This window comes from Gymnoscopelus microlampas, assembly GCF_963454915.1.
Source record: "Gymnoscopelus microlampas genome assembly, chromosome: 6".
NCBI lineage: Eukaryota > Metazoa > Chordata > Actinopteri > Myctophiformes > Myctophidae > Gymnoscopelus > Gymnoscopelus microlampas.
The window spans coordinates 30,923,108-30,942,225 of NC_139943.1; the positions used below are offsets into that span (position 1 = coordinate 30,923,108).

The window sequence follows — 19,118 nt, forward strand, 5'->3', positions numbered from 1 at the left end:
ACTGTAAATCACTTCAGACCGATGAACTAGGAATGATGGGCTGTTGGTGAAATGCATGCTATTTTGTTGGCTGTGCCGCAAATGTGGCTTTCTGCCTGGAAGGCACTGAAGGCAAGATATACATACATAAATATATCTGCTGTCCGGCAGAAACCAGCTAACTCCAAAATGTTCATTTTTCAGGAAATTACAAAAAAAATTGAGTTAGGAGGTTTTGTTCATCACTGATCAGAACAGCTAAATTGACCTCAAAGCTCACAATAAGGTTGGAGGTCAAAAGGGGGTGGAGCCTGGAGTCAGCAAAACCAGCTAACTCCACCCCCCTTTGGTGGACTTAGCTGGTTTAGCAGAAAGTTTGAGGATTTAATGGAGTTAGCTGGTTTTATCAGAAGCACTTTTTAATACTTTTCATTGCTGTTCAATAGCACTGATTTATGGAAAGAAATGCAAAAGCAGAAAAATTGAGTTAGCTGGTTTCTGCCAGACAGCAACGAATGATCCCATAGCTAAATATAAGATTATCACTCCTACAATTACAGAACTACACTTTGTTTTCTTCTTCTTTTTTTTTCAGTGCAGCACTCTCCTTTGATTGATTGATTGAATATTTCATTAAACAGAAATGCAAACAGCACAAGTACAGTCATACAGTACACATAGTCTAAAAGGATCACACAAAAAAAGCCCAGTGGACTTGTTTCCACTGAGGTCCTGTATTAAATTCATCAACATATATAGCATAAAAAACTAACACCCAAATACAATATCATCACAAATATAAAACACTATATGTACAGAGTAGAAAATAGGGGGGGAAATACCTTTGTGAAGTGATAACTACCTCCCCTTTTGGCCTCCTGAAAGATGGATTTTAGGCCTGTTTTAAAGGAAGCCAGTGACCCACATTTAAGGGATTGGGTCAGGGCATTCCACACTTGGGTAGCAGTGCGGTAGAAGGAGAATTTACCCATGTTTATTTTATAGGTGGGTGTTACCAGATCGTTGTTGTCGCTCCCTCTAGTGTTGCGGCTGTGGGTGACGCTCACTTTTTTGAGGTATTTAGTCAGATATACGGGTATTGAGGGCATTGAGGGCAAAGTCGCATTGACTATCTTGGAGGCCAATCCCATTTGTAATTGCTTAACCCTGTCTTCTACCCTGAGCCATCCTAGGCTAGAAAAATGTGTTGGAAAAAGGTGGGTCATGGGCCCCAGGCCGAGAAGTAGTCGAATCAGTTGGTTTTGGGAGGTTTGAAGCTTAGTCTTAAGTGACATTGAGATGATGAAAAACCAGGAGGTGCAAGCATAGTCAAAGTGGCATTGAATGAGGGCTCCGGCAAGAGTCCTAGGAGCACTTCTGTTGATAAAAGAGATCTTTGGGTTCTATGATTTACTTTTTTTCCCCAAAGATCTTTGGGTTCTATGATTTACTTTTTTGATCACCTTTGATGCCATGCTTTCACCTGTCATTTTGGTATCAAGGATACTGCCCAATGATACTGCCCTCAACCTGCATTGTGGAACAGTAACGGCCCTAGTATGCTTCCTTGGGGAACCCTGCAGTTCACTGGGAGGAAAGAGGACATGGTTCCACTGATGGTTCCACCTGCGTCTCTCCAGATATTGAACTGTGGATTTCAGTTACCTGCTCGTCTGCTTGTCTTTCCAATTTCCAGATCATAATGAGAGAATCGAACAATTTAGAAAGTGAAGCGGTAATGACATCTTATCAATGTGGTTCCTGTGCTGTATTATTTGCATATAAATTACATATAATAATACATTCTACCTTGGAGGAGTAAATATTTATGTATCGTCATGGTGACACCAGGGAAACAAGCTACTAATTGAAGAGACGAAAGCTTTATGTGAGGACTTGGCATTCAATTACTGTACGTCTCTGTGATCAGATTAGGTGCTGACCTCAGACATGTTTGAAAACAACATTTTGCAGAGCGGTGGATGCTGTAATTTAAACGACTGTTTGAAGATCAGGTTGAATGAAATCAGTATGACCCAGGAGTGATTGGATGTCCAGAGCGAGGCGTTGATAGAGAAAGAGAAGACAAAGCAGAGATGATCAGATGAAAACAGACAGGGAAACAAAGAGATAGAAAACAATTAATAGACATGAATGCATGAATGCTGTCTACTTTAAGAGTGGAACCTGCCAAAGCCTGTGCACCTGTCATTTATCACAGCCTGAAGCAATCCAAATACGCTATTGAATAGGAGACATGTTGTTAACAGCCACATGTCATCAAGAAATCACACTGGCAAGGTGCCACCAAAATAAACACTCGACCAGTTCACCCATTAACTACTGCTGATCAGTTATAATAGTCTTGATTTATCCAATCACCTGTGTCATTCTAGTATGTATTTGCAGCTCACTCCATGAGAGACGGAAGCCAAGGAAATTATGGAACACAACATAAAATAACCTGCTTTAATAGGTTGCGCATTGACATTCAGTGAAGAGTTAACATTTTTCTTAATGAGACTTGATGGAAAGTCATCCACCAGACTGAGCACCTGTCTTCTAGACCCCATCCCCTCCTTGATCTTGCAGATCGCTGTTTCCCAAAGAGTGGGACCAATTTTTATGTGTTGCGAGAAAATATCCCTTTTATTTTTCCCCTCAAAAATGAAGGAAATTCCATAAAAATGTAGTGAAAATAAGTAGTGAAAATAGCAGATCTACAAGCTCAACAATGCATTGCATTGCGATGGGTTGTGAGCTTGTAGATCAGCTATTTTCACTATTTTGGGTCCTAGAGAGACACCACATTTCACCTTTGGGTCTCAAGCTAAAAGGTTTGGGAACCCCTGTTCCAGATCATTGCCTCAGATCTACTCACATTCACTAGCACCGTCATTAACACATCCATACGTTCAGGCTGCAAGTCAGTCAGAGTTAGTCCACTCCTCAAGAAACTGACCCTTGACCCCTGTGACATCAAGAACGAGTTGTTTCTAACCAGTTTTCTCTTCATCTCTCACATAATAACTTATTGGATCCCAACCAGTCAGGATTCAACTAAGCCCACTCCACAAACAGTACTTCTCGCAGTTACAGAGGCACTCCAAAACTAAGGTTCTCTTCTTCCCGGGAAAATCCTTCACTCAGCAGGATATTTCCACTTCCATCGAAAAAACTACCCGCTGCTGTTCCAACTTCCAAAGCCTGGGTGTGATCCTGGACAGTCAGCTGTCCTTCAAGGCATACATTGCAGGTATCACTCAATCCTGTAGGCTTGACTATATACTATGTTCCTGGCTCCTCAACTGTGGAATAAACTACCCCTGTCTGAAAACCACTTCATTGGGGTACAATATTGCATATTCACCATATTGCATCATTGTAACATTGCTACTGATAAAACACATCTTAAGTGAGATAACAGGAAAACTTATTTTAGACTTTATTTTACTTTTTGGTTTTTCATAAAGGGTAAAGATAAAGCATGACTACATATAAATGGATGTAGACTGTTGAGCCTCTCATCTCTTAATCGTAATAATGGAGGAGATCGAGCCTCCATGTCACAGATAAAGTGAGAAAATCACAGAGCGAGGAGGAGATAAATGTGCATATCAAGAAATTATTTTACACCTCAGAGAAAAACATCAACCTGACAAAATTGATTTTCCAATTTTCTCCGGATTTGCTTTGCGGTTCCCCGAGGCAGGGGATGTGTCAATCCAAACACACTCACAGCTCACATTGAATTATGTCCAAAACATTTAGAAGAGAAAGGCACAGTGTTTTGTCATCTTTCTTTCCATTTCACTCTCCCTCACTCACTTGCATGCACAAATGCACACACACTACCTGATTGTCAAATAACTGGTTGTCTTTAAACCTATCAGACCTACAGCAAAGACACTTTAAAATTCAGTCCTCTCCACGTGTCTCTGCTGACTGACTGTGTATTTTGATCAGTTCTCTTTCAACAACGTGCAGCCAGGCAAGCTACACCACAGCTCAACCCACCAGAGTAGCAGTTTAAAACATTCATGCTGCATACTAATGCAGGGTGGATGCAAGGTGGAGACGGAACACCGTTGATACATAAATGAAGACAGGAGAGCAAGGAGAGAGTGGTGCTGCAGAGGCACACTGTGTAAGTGCAAATACACCTTGTGCTGCCCACTGTTGGTGTATATTGTAGCCACCTAGTGGTGGTTTTGCATATGTTTTTTGTTTTTCCACCTAGCTTTGAACTTGACTAGTTTTTCCAGTATTTGTTCAGTGTTTGTATGACAGTATACTGTAGAAGAGCGCATGCTGAAGCGCCTGTTAATTGGTTAAGCCTCAGAAAGCATATGACTTACAAGAAGTAAGAAATAAGAAATAAGAAATAAGAAATAAGAGAAGTAAGAAGTCAGAAGTAAGAACGTTCTTTAGGTTTTCTTGTAGTATGTTTTTCTTTCTTCTGTTATTTAGTTTTTTTTGTGTTATCCAAATATATGCTTGTAATCTGAGCATTTTAAAAGGCTAATTGTTAAAGGCTAAAGCTAAAAAGCACCAATTAACACATCCACTGCCAGGCCCGTAGTCCTACGGGCCGTTAAATCCAACCGTTAACTGCCGTTCCCGTAGCCCGTAGTCCCGTAGTTTTCCCATGTTAAATCGTGCAGGTGCAGATTCCGGATTTTTTTTGCACTTCCGGTCTCGAAGTGGGCGGACCGGAAACGAAATAATACTGTTTCCGGTTTTTCTCCCGCCTCCGTTTCCTGTCTAGCGGTCAACTTTGGACGCCATTATCTCTGGCTTGTTGTTTTTCTCACCGCATCCACCATTTTAGCGTTTTCCTCTCGTTCTCCAGAATGCAGTGTCGGATCGCCGCACGGTTTTCAGCGTTTTGTTCGGTCGGGTCCCGTGTTTGTGTCGAACCAAATGAACGCGGATTTTAAACGGATTTAGCGGGGCCTATGACGGAATCAAAAAAACAAAAAAGGTAAGAAATTGCTTGGCACTACGATGGACGTTCTGAGATTAGCCGATGGCAGTCAATGTGTTAAGCTAATCCACCACATGGTTTTCCAGCTGCAGGGAATTGGTGTACAGTATATTATGCCAGTGCATAATAACGCCTTATGTTTGTTGACAGCAGTTTGATTTATGTATGTTTTCATTTCTGTTGCATCATGTTGTTTACATTTAAACAATGTGTTTACAATGTTATTTCTATTTTATGTATGACAGTTTTACAACTTCACCTGTGTGACAATAAACAGCCTAAAATTCAACTGGTTTTGTGTTCACTGCATGGGAAGACTGTTAGCTATATCTGCCAAACTAGCCAGTCAGGGAGTGCACCAGCCGCTACAACAACTTGTATTCATTTCAAAACCAATAATGTTCTATATCAGGACATTCTGACTGGATGAAAATGTCACTTGACATTGTGGACGAAAAATGTATTCAGATGACAACACTGAGGGATTTACTTCATCACAGGGCTTATGTTCTCACAAACATAAATTTGGCCTGGGAAGTGTACTATAGTGGATTTTATTTCCTTTGATTGCATGGATTTTAAATCAGAATTCTGGGATTTCATCTCCTCGGTGATGAACTTTTATGGCATTGCAGGACAACTTGATACCCGTGATAACAGGACAATATGTTATTGCAGGTGAAAGTGCTTTATAAGCCAGAGTTAGTTGGAATGAGTATATCTGAAGCTTGATGTAGGCTCAAACCTTATGAAAAACATTTGAGGGACATAAACAATATGATATTAAATATTATTATTATTTTTTTAATTCATGGTGTAGATCCTTTAAAGCATGTTGCTAATAGGTTTGTGGGCAGAATATCAAACATGATGACAATGTGATTCTTCCAACTCATAGAAAACGTGTGGGTTCTCACCTGAAGACATGCCGACTTTGAGGAACCTCTATCTGAGAACTTCGAAGGTTATTGTCCATGGAAAATACAGAGACAGGAATGGATTTATTGGGGCCACAAACAGGCTGACATTTTGGCTGTGCATTTCCCTCAAAGCCATACCCCGCATATTCAGAACATCAACCTGCCAGTGATCTCAATAAATCTCAGACCCAGACAATAGAGGCCGTTCTACCTCCTCTGTTTTTATTCCATGGAGAGACACCCTTTGAAGTATTCTGTGATTGGCTCATGCACTATGACATCACAGTAAAGCGACTTCATACATGTCTGGAATTATCTGAGCTCAACAAACCTCATCAAACCAATACAAACAGTGGCGTCACCGTGTTGGTTCTCTATTAAAGCAGTCTACTGTAACTAGGGGAGCAGCTTGTTGGCTGCTGTGGTTCCAGCGGTTCCGGATGGGAGGTTTTCAGCCAGGCTTGTTGGACACATCCAGAGCTGGTGGATGAGTGTGTATCACTTCAATTAAAGCATGCTCTAAGTGTCTGACAACAGCTAATATGCCTCTTCCACCAGCGAGTCCAATCGATGATCTGGTATTCGTCAACCTGCTGAAGAAGCAGCATCTTGTTTTCTCACTGCAGTTAGAGGAGGAATGAAGAGGAGGTCCACTCCTTTCTTTGCTTCCTCTCTATGGTAGCTGGATATTCCAGCCGAACAGACGAAATGTGTTCGGTTTGGTCGGGAAATAACTACAAAATGACGTCAGTCAGAGCTTTGTGAGGGCCTGGCCACATGTTGTTCGGCTGTTCTGCACCTCCAAGATGTTCTGACTATCCAAAGTAGTTTGGCTACTTTGATTGGCCAGGTTGGGTGGGTGGGATTTTTCTGGTTAGGCCTACGGGTGCTGCACTGCTGAATAGAAGTCGCAAATCAAAGTTTTTAACAATCAGCTGTACATGTACAAGTGAAATCAATGAAGATTGTGCAACTACTATACATGGCATATTTAATGTAAAAAATAATGTAATGTCTAAAATGTATGAATGATGATATGATATTGGTCCCCACTCCTTGGGGTGATTTTTTGTCACTGTATATTTGCACATCCGTGAAATTTGTCCTCTGCATTTACCCATACTCAAATAATCACTAGGAGCAGTGAGCAGCCATTGTGCGGTGCTGGGGAATGGCTGCTCACTGCTCCTAGGATGGGTAAATGCAGAGGACAAATTTCACGTATGTGCAGATATACAGTGACAAAGAAACACCCCAAGGAGTGGGGATTTACAAACAAGCTGCTGTGGGTGAGCTACGAGTGGCTGCATTTCTCCTTACTGTGTCTGTCTGTGTGCTTTGCTGCGGCTCTCTGGCACTCGCTGCTCAATCAAGCTACAAGTCTCACGACAGAAGCCAACCTCCAGGAGGTGCAAACAACACCTCTGTAATCTCCCCCTGAGTGACAATAAACACTATTGGAAGAAATGGCAAAGCCTCCGTACCTCCATGAAAGATTTCCCACAGCGGCAATTTCCCACAATTAAAACCAATACACAATATGTCAGTGGCCTGAGCGGACATAGGGAGCCGCAGTGATGCTAGGCAGATTCATTGATCAGATTAGTGGACGGGGTCTAGCGTTCAAAACTCACAGGTTTCGGGGCAGTATGTTTTGGCATTTGTCTGACTCTGTCCAAAGTTTGTCTTCGGTTGAGCCAGCCCTGAACTGAAGAAAGTTCATCTGTTCAGCTGGAGTATGCAACAGCATGTAGCATGTGTCAGAGCTTCATTACAGAACAGAGAAACACACACACACACACACACACACACACACACACACACACGTTTACATACATACAAAAAACGCAAGCATGCACACACACATACTATATTCAACTACCTCCTTCTGTCTTCACTCTTAGTGAAAACAAATTCAGTGTGATATTAAGAAGGAATGAGGACTACTGTTTGTTAAAGAATAGTGAAGCAGTGAAAACAAACTTGCAAAGAGAAACGCCAAACAACGCAGGAACGATAAAACGCATGCACGCACAAGCACACACGCACACACTCACACGCACACGCTCATGCGCATACACACACACACACACACACACACACACACACACACACACACACACACACACACACACACACACACACACACACACACACACACGCACACACACACACACACACACACACACACACACACACACACACACACACACACACACAGATCATCAATGACACTCACCACTCCAGCCACAATGTGCTCACTCTGCTACCGTCAGTCAGAAGTTATTGCAACAGCAAATGTCAAAATAACAGACTATGGAACAGTTTCCACAGTCAAGCTGCTGAACAAGCCCTGTCGCCATGTCAATCACAGTACGCTCCCATTACACTGGCACTATCCCTTTATGCATAATATGAATGTGAAACTGTGTGCTGCTACCTGATGTCTTTACTTGCACAATAGTCTGAGGTAGCCTACTCTGCATTTATTTTTTAAGTACACTTTTTTCATATATTGTTTGACACCTGTAAAACGATGATGTGACAAAGACAGCTAAAGCCCACCCACCTCTCTGTCCAGCAGCAGCGGGGAGATGACGGTGACGATGTCTCCTCTTTCTGGGTCGATGTAGAACATGTTGGGCGAAGGTTTGTCAGGTGACTGGCTGATGATGTTGTAACGCAGCACAGCGTTGTCTGTCGTAGAGTCATCGGCGTCAAACGCTGTCATCATCATCACCGTGGTTCCTGAAGGAGACACACCACTGAATTCAACACTAATACAATCTGTGCTGTCTTGACAGGAAAAGCACCTTAAGAGAGGTGTTCTCAAACTTTTTAATTTCAAGGACCCCCAGTTTGGCACGGATTAGGGCCACTGACCCCCATAACTCTGAGAGTGTACAAATGAAGAACGAAGAAGTGGGACTTAACCAGCAGTGTTGGAGCAATGCTACACAGTAAAAGTCTGGTGTTAATATAACTCTGATGTTAATATAACTAATATAAGTGTACAAATCCCTTATGGATAATTTCTTAGTCAAAAGACAGTTTTTTTTTGGGGGGGGGGGGGTATGTTACTACTAGGTAACCAAAATAAACGTGCGTTGCGGTCATATTGGGACCTTCAAACAATGAGTGACTCATTGGCCTAAATACACTTTGTTCAAGTGTCTTTAGAATGTCTGTGCTCTTAATCTTTCACTTTCCACATTTGAATTGCATGCTGTCTCAATTATACACCCTGTCTCTATTCCCATAGCTGTGCTCAATCGTCCCCCAGGTCCAGGCATTTCCTTGAAGAGCTGGACACTGTTATCAGCTTCTTAACAGAAGATGGCATTCTACTATCCTCCCAGTAGCCAGAAATGAGATGGATATTGTTATGGATAAATTCGATCCACTCAGGGTGAAGTGTAGAAGGTTTCATTTTTTATTTCGGAAGAAGAAAAGCAAGCAGCAGGATAGTTTGCAGCACGGCACAGCCACCCGACTGTTCTCACACCTCCCCTGGGCGCTCCTCTGTCGCTATAAGTCCTCTCTCCTAAGTTCCAAGTCTCCTTATAGTGTTCCCAGGGCTGCTATTCTTGCATTAGTAAGGTGCTCTTAAATGGTCATATTCTCTATGTTGGCAAGCATACACTAATAGATATAACAACCATGGTTAAGCTGACAGAATAACCTGTTGAATGCCCTCCATACACAAATAGCAGCACGAGTCTATGACTGGACTGCCTGCAGTGGAATAGAACAGCCTGACAAGGTTTTTATGAGTGGTTACACATACACATTAATACAAACATTTATTTGCATTTCAATATTTCCAAGGTGTATGTATCACAGGTGTTCCTAATTTTTGTCTGAAAGTCAGAGGCACGTTCACACGGGGAATCATTTGCATTGCTCCATGCCCCATTTAAGACCATAAAAAGCAACCGGAAACATCAACGTCGGACCAAAAACGTCACCACCACTCCTCAAAATGGACATATCTACAAGCTTACAACGCGGCGGGATGCACCCACTTGACAACTTGCAGAGTTGTATAAAAGTATAACTTTGTAACTTATAAAACTTGGAATGGATATTATATATACCCTTTCTACTGAACAATTGCTCGCTCATCTTTGCCGAGGTAAAAAGATGATGTTGGAATCCGCCAATATCTGATAAAAAGAAATCTGAGCTTTATTGATTACTGAGGGGAATCTGTCCTTCGGACGAACCCTCCACTGTCCTACATCGGAATTGGAAATGGAGTAATGGACACGGCTAGATTTCATCCATACTGTATCCTCATCAGATGGTAAGACTACGTTCATGTGATGTGGTCAATATAATAAATGAAAAGCGAGACATTGGCCTGAAAGTCCAATAGGCGAAACTGTGGCCACAAGGCAAACACACTGAGGGATTTCATAATTCAACTCTAAATGCTCAACTGAAAAGAAAAAGAAATTGGTTGAATTTGCATCATGTGTATAATATGCATACAAGCAATACATTGTTTGAATATATTTATTTTCTTTTTATATGTGTTGACAAATGTTGGGCACATAGTCATACATCTTTTATTTGCAATTGATTTTGCATGAAGAATAAGGCATTCTAATGACATAGAGAGGACGTCCATCAAAATTCACGGACAAAAATATTGATAAATCAGACTCATAACATGGGAATTTGCGTAAAAGCCCATAAGTACAACATTTTGGCGTAAGCAAGCTTAGTGAATCAGGCCCAATATCTAATGTAACCGCTATTGACAAGTGGTTAAGGACTGCATCCTAACATTCAACAAATGCATTACAGACATATGAATTGACCTTCCACGGACAGAAGACTGACTTCTATAACAGCCCAGCAAATCAGAGGCTTACCAGACATTTCCTCTGGCAAAACATGCTGACTCTGGAATTGATGATTTAAGATGATGCGGGTCAACCACATGAGATGAGACTATACCTCTTTGGTATGCGGTCAGGTTTAGGCCTGGCTCAGGGAGCCTGCCAGAGCCAGATTAACATCCCCCAGGGTTTTTTAATTTTTTAATTGTACTGTTTGACCCCCAGGAAGAATAATCACTGCTGAGGCAGTCACTAATGGGGATCTAAAATAAACAATAAACTGTATAGGTGACTTCAACCTTCCCGTAGACAAGTTACTTCTCCTCGTCCTCTTTCAAGCTTATATTCTTCTCCTACTCAGAGCTGGTGATGTCTATCAGCCACCACTTGATGGAACTTGAGGTCTCTAAACTCCCCCCCCCTCTCTCATCTTCTATATCCTCACCTCTCTTCCCTCCCCTCCCTCTAACTTACTCTGCAACCTCCTCCTTTTTCTCCACCATTCCAGTCTGTGTCAATGCCCTCTCTCCTCAAAACTACCACATCTGCCTCCACCAGCTGCTTGGTTATCTGAAGCCCTCAATGCTGAGCGATCATGTCTCAGTGCAGCTGAAAGGTTGTGGCATAAATCTGGGTGGGAGGTGTCCTCTGCCCACTTTCATTCACTCCTCTCTGCCTTCTTTCTGACTCTCATTATCTACTGCTAAGTCCATTTTCTACCGTGCTAAAAATAACCACCGGAAGCTCTTCTCCACATTCTCCTCCCCCGTCTACCAGTTCCCCCTCATCCCTCTCACCTGCTTTGATAAGAAGCTTGGTGCTATCGGATGCCCTTTCCCCCGGCTTCCCACCAATCAATCGACTACCTCACCTAATGCTAACACCAACATCATACTTGTCAGTAAAGTACCAATTCAGCAATATAAGAATACTGCATGGCTAGCAAAAGTCATGCATGAAAAATCCTACTTATGTAAAAGAATTACGGTAGCAGCAAAATGCACTTAAAAGTACTGTATAAAGTTAAATAGCACTGGTTTTATGACATCATTTGATTATTAATACTGAAGCATCAGTGAAAGAAGCATGTTACTGTGGTAGCTGTGGAGCTTGTTTGAACTACTTACAGTTAGCTTTTTTGGTGCAGCGGGCCCCTCTTAAGAGTCACCAGATAAATTGGAGTGGTCATGAGATGATTTTTCCATTTTTTCCCCGTTTTTCTCTAATCTTTGATCTTAGGTAAAATATTGGATCATTTGAACATTTATTGAAATTAAATCATGTGAGAAGTTGTGAGGGACAAAACACTATTTGTTGGAGCTGTTAACGACTCACATCTGAAATGTGACCCCAACTACACTGCTTTTTGTAAGACATCAAAAGCTAAAAAGGTTGGACACGATTGGATTCATTTTAACAATGTGATGTATTTTCATCCATTGTGTTAAATCATCATCTGAAAAGTTTCCAGTAAAATAAATCTGTCAAATAAATAGTAAAATACAACATTCCCCTCTGAAGTATAAAGTAGCATAAAAAGTAAATACTCAAGTACCTCAAAGCTTACTTAACATGTACAATACTTGAATAAACGTATGATTGGTGGCGGTGAACACAGGGAGATCCAGAGTCTTACTTTAACTTGGAGAAGGTCAAAGGTGAAGTTCACAATGAAGGTCAAGGTCAAAATCAAGACAAAAACATTAAACCTGATGAGAATGATGATCAACTGTTGGGTCAAAAAGGTCAAAGGTCAAAAGATAAGCTCAGTTATAGGTAGGTAACACAGGATAGGTACAGGTAAGAGTAGAGAGATAAGAATCTTAATTAACATTGGCTAATAGGACATAACCATAAACAAAGCCGATAAGCCCAGGGCCCATCGCTATGACTCAGACATGATGATTTAAAAGGGACACAGCGTAAAAGGGACACAGGTAGACGGACTGATACAGAGATCTCCATAATGGGCACAAAAAGGACACAGACAGACAGGTATAACGGGAACTCTGACAAATCCCCTGTCACTATGACTCAGACATACTGGTCGGATCGGCGGTGCAACGTAGGTGTGAGGGCCGCATAGCGGCCCGACCTCTAGTAAGATAAAATGAGGTCACAATCAAGGGCAATTACACAATCCTATCTAAGGTGGAAAAGTCAAGTCTTGGTAATTGCATAGTGTTGGTGGAGGTGTGCACTCTGACATTCTTCTAGTTTAGATTTATTTAGGCAGGAAAGTGTAAACTGGAAGCTGAGGGGCAGGGAAGGGGAGGAAAGACCTCAAATCAGAGTTGTGATTATGGGGTCAACACACCTGGTTAACTGCCTGGGATGTTTTGAAGGGGCGTAGCAAAAAGTGCTAATGGTCACCATCAAAATTAATTGAACACTGTAAAAATCCTTGACAGTATGTAAAATAGTTAGGTGCTATTCCCCCAGCCACGAGGAGTCATATATGTTTATGCTTTGTCTCTCTCTCTCTCTGTGTGTGTGTGTGTGTGTGTGTGTGTGTGTGTGTGTGTGTGTGTGTGTGTGTGTGTGTGTGTGTGTGTGTGTGTGTGTGTGTGTGTGTGTGTGTGTGTGTGTGTGTGTGTGTGTGTGTGTGTGTGCGTGCGTGCGTGCGTGCGTGCGTGCGTGCGTGCGTGCGTGCGTGCGTGCGTGCGTGCGTGCGTGCGTGCGTGCGTGCGTGCGTGCGTGGCGTTATTAGACCCCATCTTGCTACTGCATGGCTCTGCAGGAGGCTAGCCTTCTATTAAAGGGTCGGTCTGTGTGCTTGTCTCATTATGATTGTCTGGAGATAATCTCTCAAACCGCTGGACAGCATCAAATGTCCTCTGCACACTGCCAGTATGCCAAATTGGTACATCCAAAATGTTGGTGTTCCATTGTTTTTATATTATTTTTTAATACTAAATTTATATTTAGAGTCACTGGAGCGATGCCCGTTTGGCACCAGCCTAATCGGGAACAATGACGCAAGTTGGACATGCATGCCCCACCCGGTTATGCAATGCCTGTTGCGCCAATTGTACCGTATGTCTGTCCCTTTTATGCCCATATATGGAGTTCTCAGCCAGTCTATGATGTCATTATAGTTGACATCAGTGTACAACTGCATGGGGATCCGACCAACTTCCAACTTGGTGCATCACAACCTCTGTTCGTTGTCGATACGCTGAGTTTAAGTCGGCTGGTCGTGAACTACAGATGGACACACAATGAGACAGACACACGGACAGAGATTTTGCACATTTATAGTAAGGATAGTAGGATATGTCATAGAACGCCATAGATGACTGACATCTCAGGCTGGCCACATGAAGTCCGGCATCCACATTGGAGCTATGCCCATGTGGATCCCAAGATGCACATGATGACCTACATAGCGAACAAATAACACCAAAATACAAGCAGCACGACCCATGAACCTCCATTTCTTTATAAGTGTCTTCTTAATGGTACTTCACAGTGAATTAGTCAAACCGCTCTCGTCTGCAGGATAATTATGCAATCCTATCTCCTTCATTACTGACACTCTGTTCCACCTCACACCTTGAAAACCACACTCTTAGAGGTGAGCTAGAGCATGCATGCACACATGCACGCACGCACACATTTAATCATTTCAACAGCGACAGCTCCAATAAATGAGATACTGTGAACAACACTGATGATGTGTCCAAGTTTGTGCATCAGTAGATGTTTTTGTTTACTGAAATGTTGTATGAGCTGTAAGTCAAACTATAGCAGTCCACCTGGCCAGGTGTTTATTTGAGCGCTGGAATGTCAAAAACGATTATGATCAAGTTACAAAGACACAATTAACCTTCACTGGTTTAATCGAATACCAGTAAGATCAAGTCACAATTGATCTTCTTAAGTTTCTCTGGTTTCATCAGACGCCAAGGTCAATGACAACTATCGTTGCTGTCGCATGTCGGGTGGAAACCTGGTATGTAAACTGTTACTTTTCATGAAATGGAAAAAAGAACCTGTGTTCCAATGGAGCCAACATAGTTATTATTTAGTCACAACACAAGCTCTTTCAATATTTATGAAACCCAAAGACACACTAACCACTTTCACTTTTAAAATGTTTCTAAAATAGCGAAAGTAACATGCAGACTTGCAATCTTATGTGTCGCGGTGTGACGCGTTGTGAGCTTGTTTAGATCGGCTATTTTCTCTACTTTTGCGTGACACTCTTGTACGACGAAGTAGGGCATTAATTTACAAAAAAACATACAAGTAACATTTGGAGATACAAGGTTTTTGCCCGACGGCAACGATATCATGGAACCAGCAAGCCTCCCTCAATCTGGACATCATCACATCAATCATCAACGGATTTATGAAACACCACTAGGACGTCATACTGGGATAATGGGACCACTTAGAAATCTAATATTGGATGTTTATTCTCTGAATGTCCTCAGAGAATAATTATAATCCTCTCAAATCTCAGTCAAAGTGAACCACATGTTTTGAATGATAGCATTTCCTTTGTTATCAACCAGACACATGCTCTGCTGTGCTACTGGATGACATCACCCATGACAGACTAGAAACAGAGCCGAGAGAGAGAGAGAGAGAGAGAGAGTTGAGTTGTTCTTTTCTCAGGGGTGAAGGGGATAGAAAAAAGGAATCATCTCATCAATACTGTGACCTAACATCCTAAAACATCTGTGTTGTGACTGTCTGCGGATAAACTAGCTCTGGTCCAGAGCGTTAGCGAGTTCTCTCTAACGCTCTGTTAGGAGCGGTGCCCTACAGATCTGGTCCATATAGATTACCATTGACCAGATCTGTAGACGGCGCAGGTGAGTAAATCAAATAATTTCCGGAAATATTTTTACATAAATTACCATAGCTTTAAGGAGAACTCCTTCTAACGCTATGGACCAGAGCTAGACCAGAACTAGGGATAAAACAGAGTTTAGCACGACTTGAATATCTAAAACTTTCACCATTCATTAAATCGAAATACTTTTCTGAAGGAACAAATTCAGATTCAACAAGAGCAGAACGTGAAACAGGATGTGGAATGAATTCTGATTCAATAAGAACTAAATTTGCGATAGTGAGCCCTGTAATGACAGTGAAGTGAATAGAGGTGAAATACAGCCCAGCTCTCCTTCACTGTCTCCTCTGTAATACAGTTTCCCCATTCCAGTTTCAGCAGGAAATCTGATCAGGTTGCAGACTGGTGGCTAAAGAGAGACAATAAATCATTTATGTTTGAAGAAATCCATTGTCGTGACTCGTCCATAATACGAGTGCATCTAGACATTCAGCACCAAACGTTTTGAAATCAAACATTATGTTCCTGTTTCATAAGCATTACTTCATTCTTATTTTTGCCAATGCTTTGTTCAGTTTTGAAAACTGGACAACCCTGGTCTCATAGTTTCTGCTTCTATTGTGTGACAAGGGCAGCAAATGTGTTATCTCTGTGTCTATCTGTCTATGTGATATACTTTCCTCTTCTTAACCTCTCCGGTAGCAGTTTTTGTGTCTAGACTGTCTGTCACACTCATCATCTCCTCCGCTCTCTCCTCCTGTTCTTTTCTCCTCTCTCCTGTCCTGGTCGCAAAAAAGATGCAATCAGAATATGCCAAGCAAAACCTAACCAAATATTGTTTTTATGTGATGATTAGATCATAAACATGTTACAGATCATTAACAAATTATGTATCAATTTATTTTATACAGTACATAAACACACACCAACCAATATCAGATTATACAAAAGCCAAATAGAAACCATGAATGCACTATTCTATCCCATACTGTTGGTTCGAAATAGTCAGTAGTTGCGCAGACACATCTGTTTATACTTCATCAAAATACTCCATTAAACTCATCACTTTACCTTTAGTCCTAAACACACTAGACTGTTTAACAAGTTGTCTCGACTAGCCAGACAATTGGAGATTTCCACCTATCGATACATCTGGTGACATCTAAAAGCCTTACCTGCAAGCCTTAAGTTGATTAGCTCCGTTGTTAAAGGAGCACTTCACCCGTTTTCAACCTTAGCTTATAGTTGGTCCGACTCCTCACTAATACTCATTATAAGATGGTACTGTAGCATTTCTGTCTACTCACTCTGTGTCATTGGTGGGTTATGGTCAGTTTAGAAACATGCCTATGAAAATAGGTTGAAATGGGCTGAATAGAAACTGGACCTAAACATATTAGTAGTACTTTGAAATTGTATGAATATATGATTATATTTTTCTGTATGTCTCTGCAACCTTTTTATGTAGCATGCAGCCAACAAGGTATTTTTTTGTCTGTATTTTGCTTGAATTATCTGTATTTTACTTGGGTAAAATGTTTCCACCATTGTGCATGGTGTTATCTTATGTTAATGTAACATAGTCTATTTGATGTTGTTTAGTTTGCGGATTTGGAGGGATTTGAAGACAAGCCTTCAAATAAACCAGTAGCAAGGAAACCACTTGTGCTTGGAGGGAATTACAAATATGGTCATGTACTAAATTATATTATGTATTTCTGTCAATAATAGCAAATCAATCTAAATTCACTGCAGTGGCTATGACAGTGGAGAAAATGGCTGCAGACAAACCTATGCCTACTGCTTTGAAAGCCAATCATATCACCATCCCAGTATGAAGGAAAGTCATTAGTTCTGCAATGCAGTTATTTTTTTCATCAAAGTCCAAATTGTTTCCACGCAGTTTTAGCCACCACACTGCATTTAGATGTCACCAGACGTAGCAGTAAGTGGGGATCTCCAATAGTCTGACTAAGAGAGACTATCTAACAAGCAACTTCACCTGGCTCTCAACGTGATGACAGTGTGTAAAAAAAAAAGCAATGTTCAAAGACCTAATTTTGAATGGCAGACAAGACAGTTCTACCACCACTGCACAAAAACAAACTTACTAACGAGACTATGAATAAAGCATCCGTCTGATGAAAATATAAATAATGCATAGTCTGGTGACTATATAAATAACACACTTGCTAATGAACTGAAGAGGCTGCCCCATGGGCAAACGCTTCTGGTTATAATTAATGGTGGATCCTGGATAATGAAATCAAAACTTTAACTTGACAGTTATAAAACATGGGGGGAACGTAGTGATTCGACAACACAGTTTTTCTCGATGATTCACTGTTATTTGACTCAGATGCCCATATCCAACAGCAATCAGCAAAGTTCAATAATTGCCCAGAGTTGAGCTAACCACCATGGTCACATGATCCCAACATCATTTAAGTCAATCTAATTTCCCTGTGATGCCCCCTGACGTCCAAATGTTTCATACCGTTAATGTACTGCTGAAGCCTGACTCCAGTATCTCATTTAGAAAAACAAGTGATTAATCTGAAAAGGCGAAGATGTGACAGAATATTACTTCAGTCCTAAAGCTTATTAATCATCCTGGTGTGTGTACTGTACCTTCAGTCAGATGATTCTGGGGTTGCTGTTCTCATGTAGAAGTTATTATATTCTCTGTCGATCAGTAAATATTATATTCAGATTGAGTGGATAGAAAATCAATGTTTGGCAGAACGGCAAAAGTAATCTCCATAGAGATAGGATAGATACAGTAAAAGTTATCTAGACATGGACAGTGTGTACATCAGCACAATGTATCATCAGAGTGTCTCTATAACAACCCAAAATACAATTTGATTAAATATATTTTTAAATCTTGGACATCTTTCTCTGCCTCTCCTCTTTTTAGCTCCTTCCATCCTGACGTACTGATTCTCTCCTCTAACTAGTCAAATACTTTTACATAAGGTTACCACCCGTCCTTTAATTGGCAATTAAATCTTGCGTGCCGCTTTGAAACAATATGGGACGCGATTTGTTTCGCATTTTCATAAACATCCCCTGCACATCAAAGCCCTGGACAGACTGCAGTACAGTATGTGCAAAACTCAGATGCCAGAGTGCTCACCCGTACCTAACCCTGGCAACACATCACCCCCACCCTCAAACACCTACACTGGCTTCCGGTTACGTTCCCTCACCTACAAACTGCTCCTCCTCACCTTTAAAGCTCTCCATGCCCTAGCCCCACGGTACTTGTCAGACCTCCTCCAGGATTACACCCCAGAACGGGACCTGAGGTCTTCTAACTTAGGGCTCCTCACCATCCCTCACACCAATAAGCGGACCCTCGGCAATAGAGCTTTCAGTGTGGCAGCCCCTGCCCTCTGGATCTCTCTCCCCAAGGGGATTCGCCAGACGCCAACATTGGACTCTTTCAAGTCCGGACTGAAGAGTCACTTGTTTACTCAGGCTTTTGACAAATAGTTTGTTTAATTTTGTAATTGTTAAGCGTCCTTGCGTTTTTGAAAGTCGCTATATAAATTCAAGTTATTATTACGGGGCCAGAG

At 41.5% G+C, this 19,118-nt stretch overlaps 1 protein-coding gene across 1 annotated transcript in view; it reads right to left on the minus strand.

Annotated features, from left to right (window-relative positions):
- The window catches only part of LOC311047444 (cadherin-13-like), a 249,065-nt gene that overhangs the window by 48,625 nt on the left and 181,322 nt on the right, over window positions 1-19,118 (minus strand). Inside the window, exon 7 of the mRNA XM_084060172.1 lies at window positions 8,456-8,634. Coding sequence (XP_083916298.1) covers window positions 8,456-8,634 — 179 coding nt within the window. The remainder of the gene's footprint in view (window positions 1-8,455; window positions 8,635-19,118) is intronic.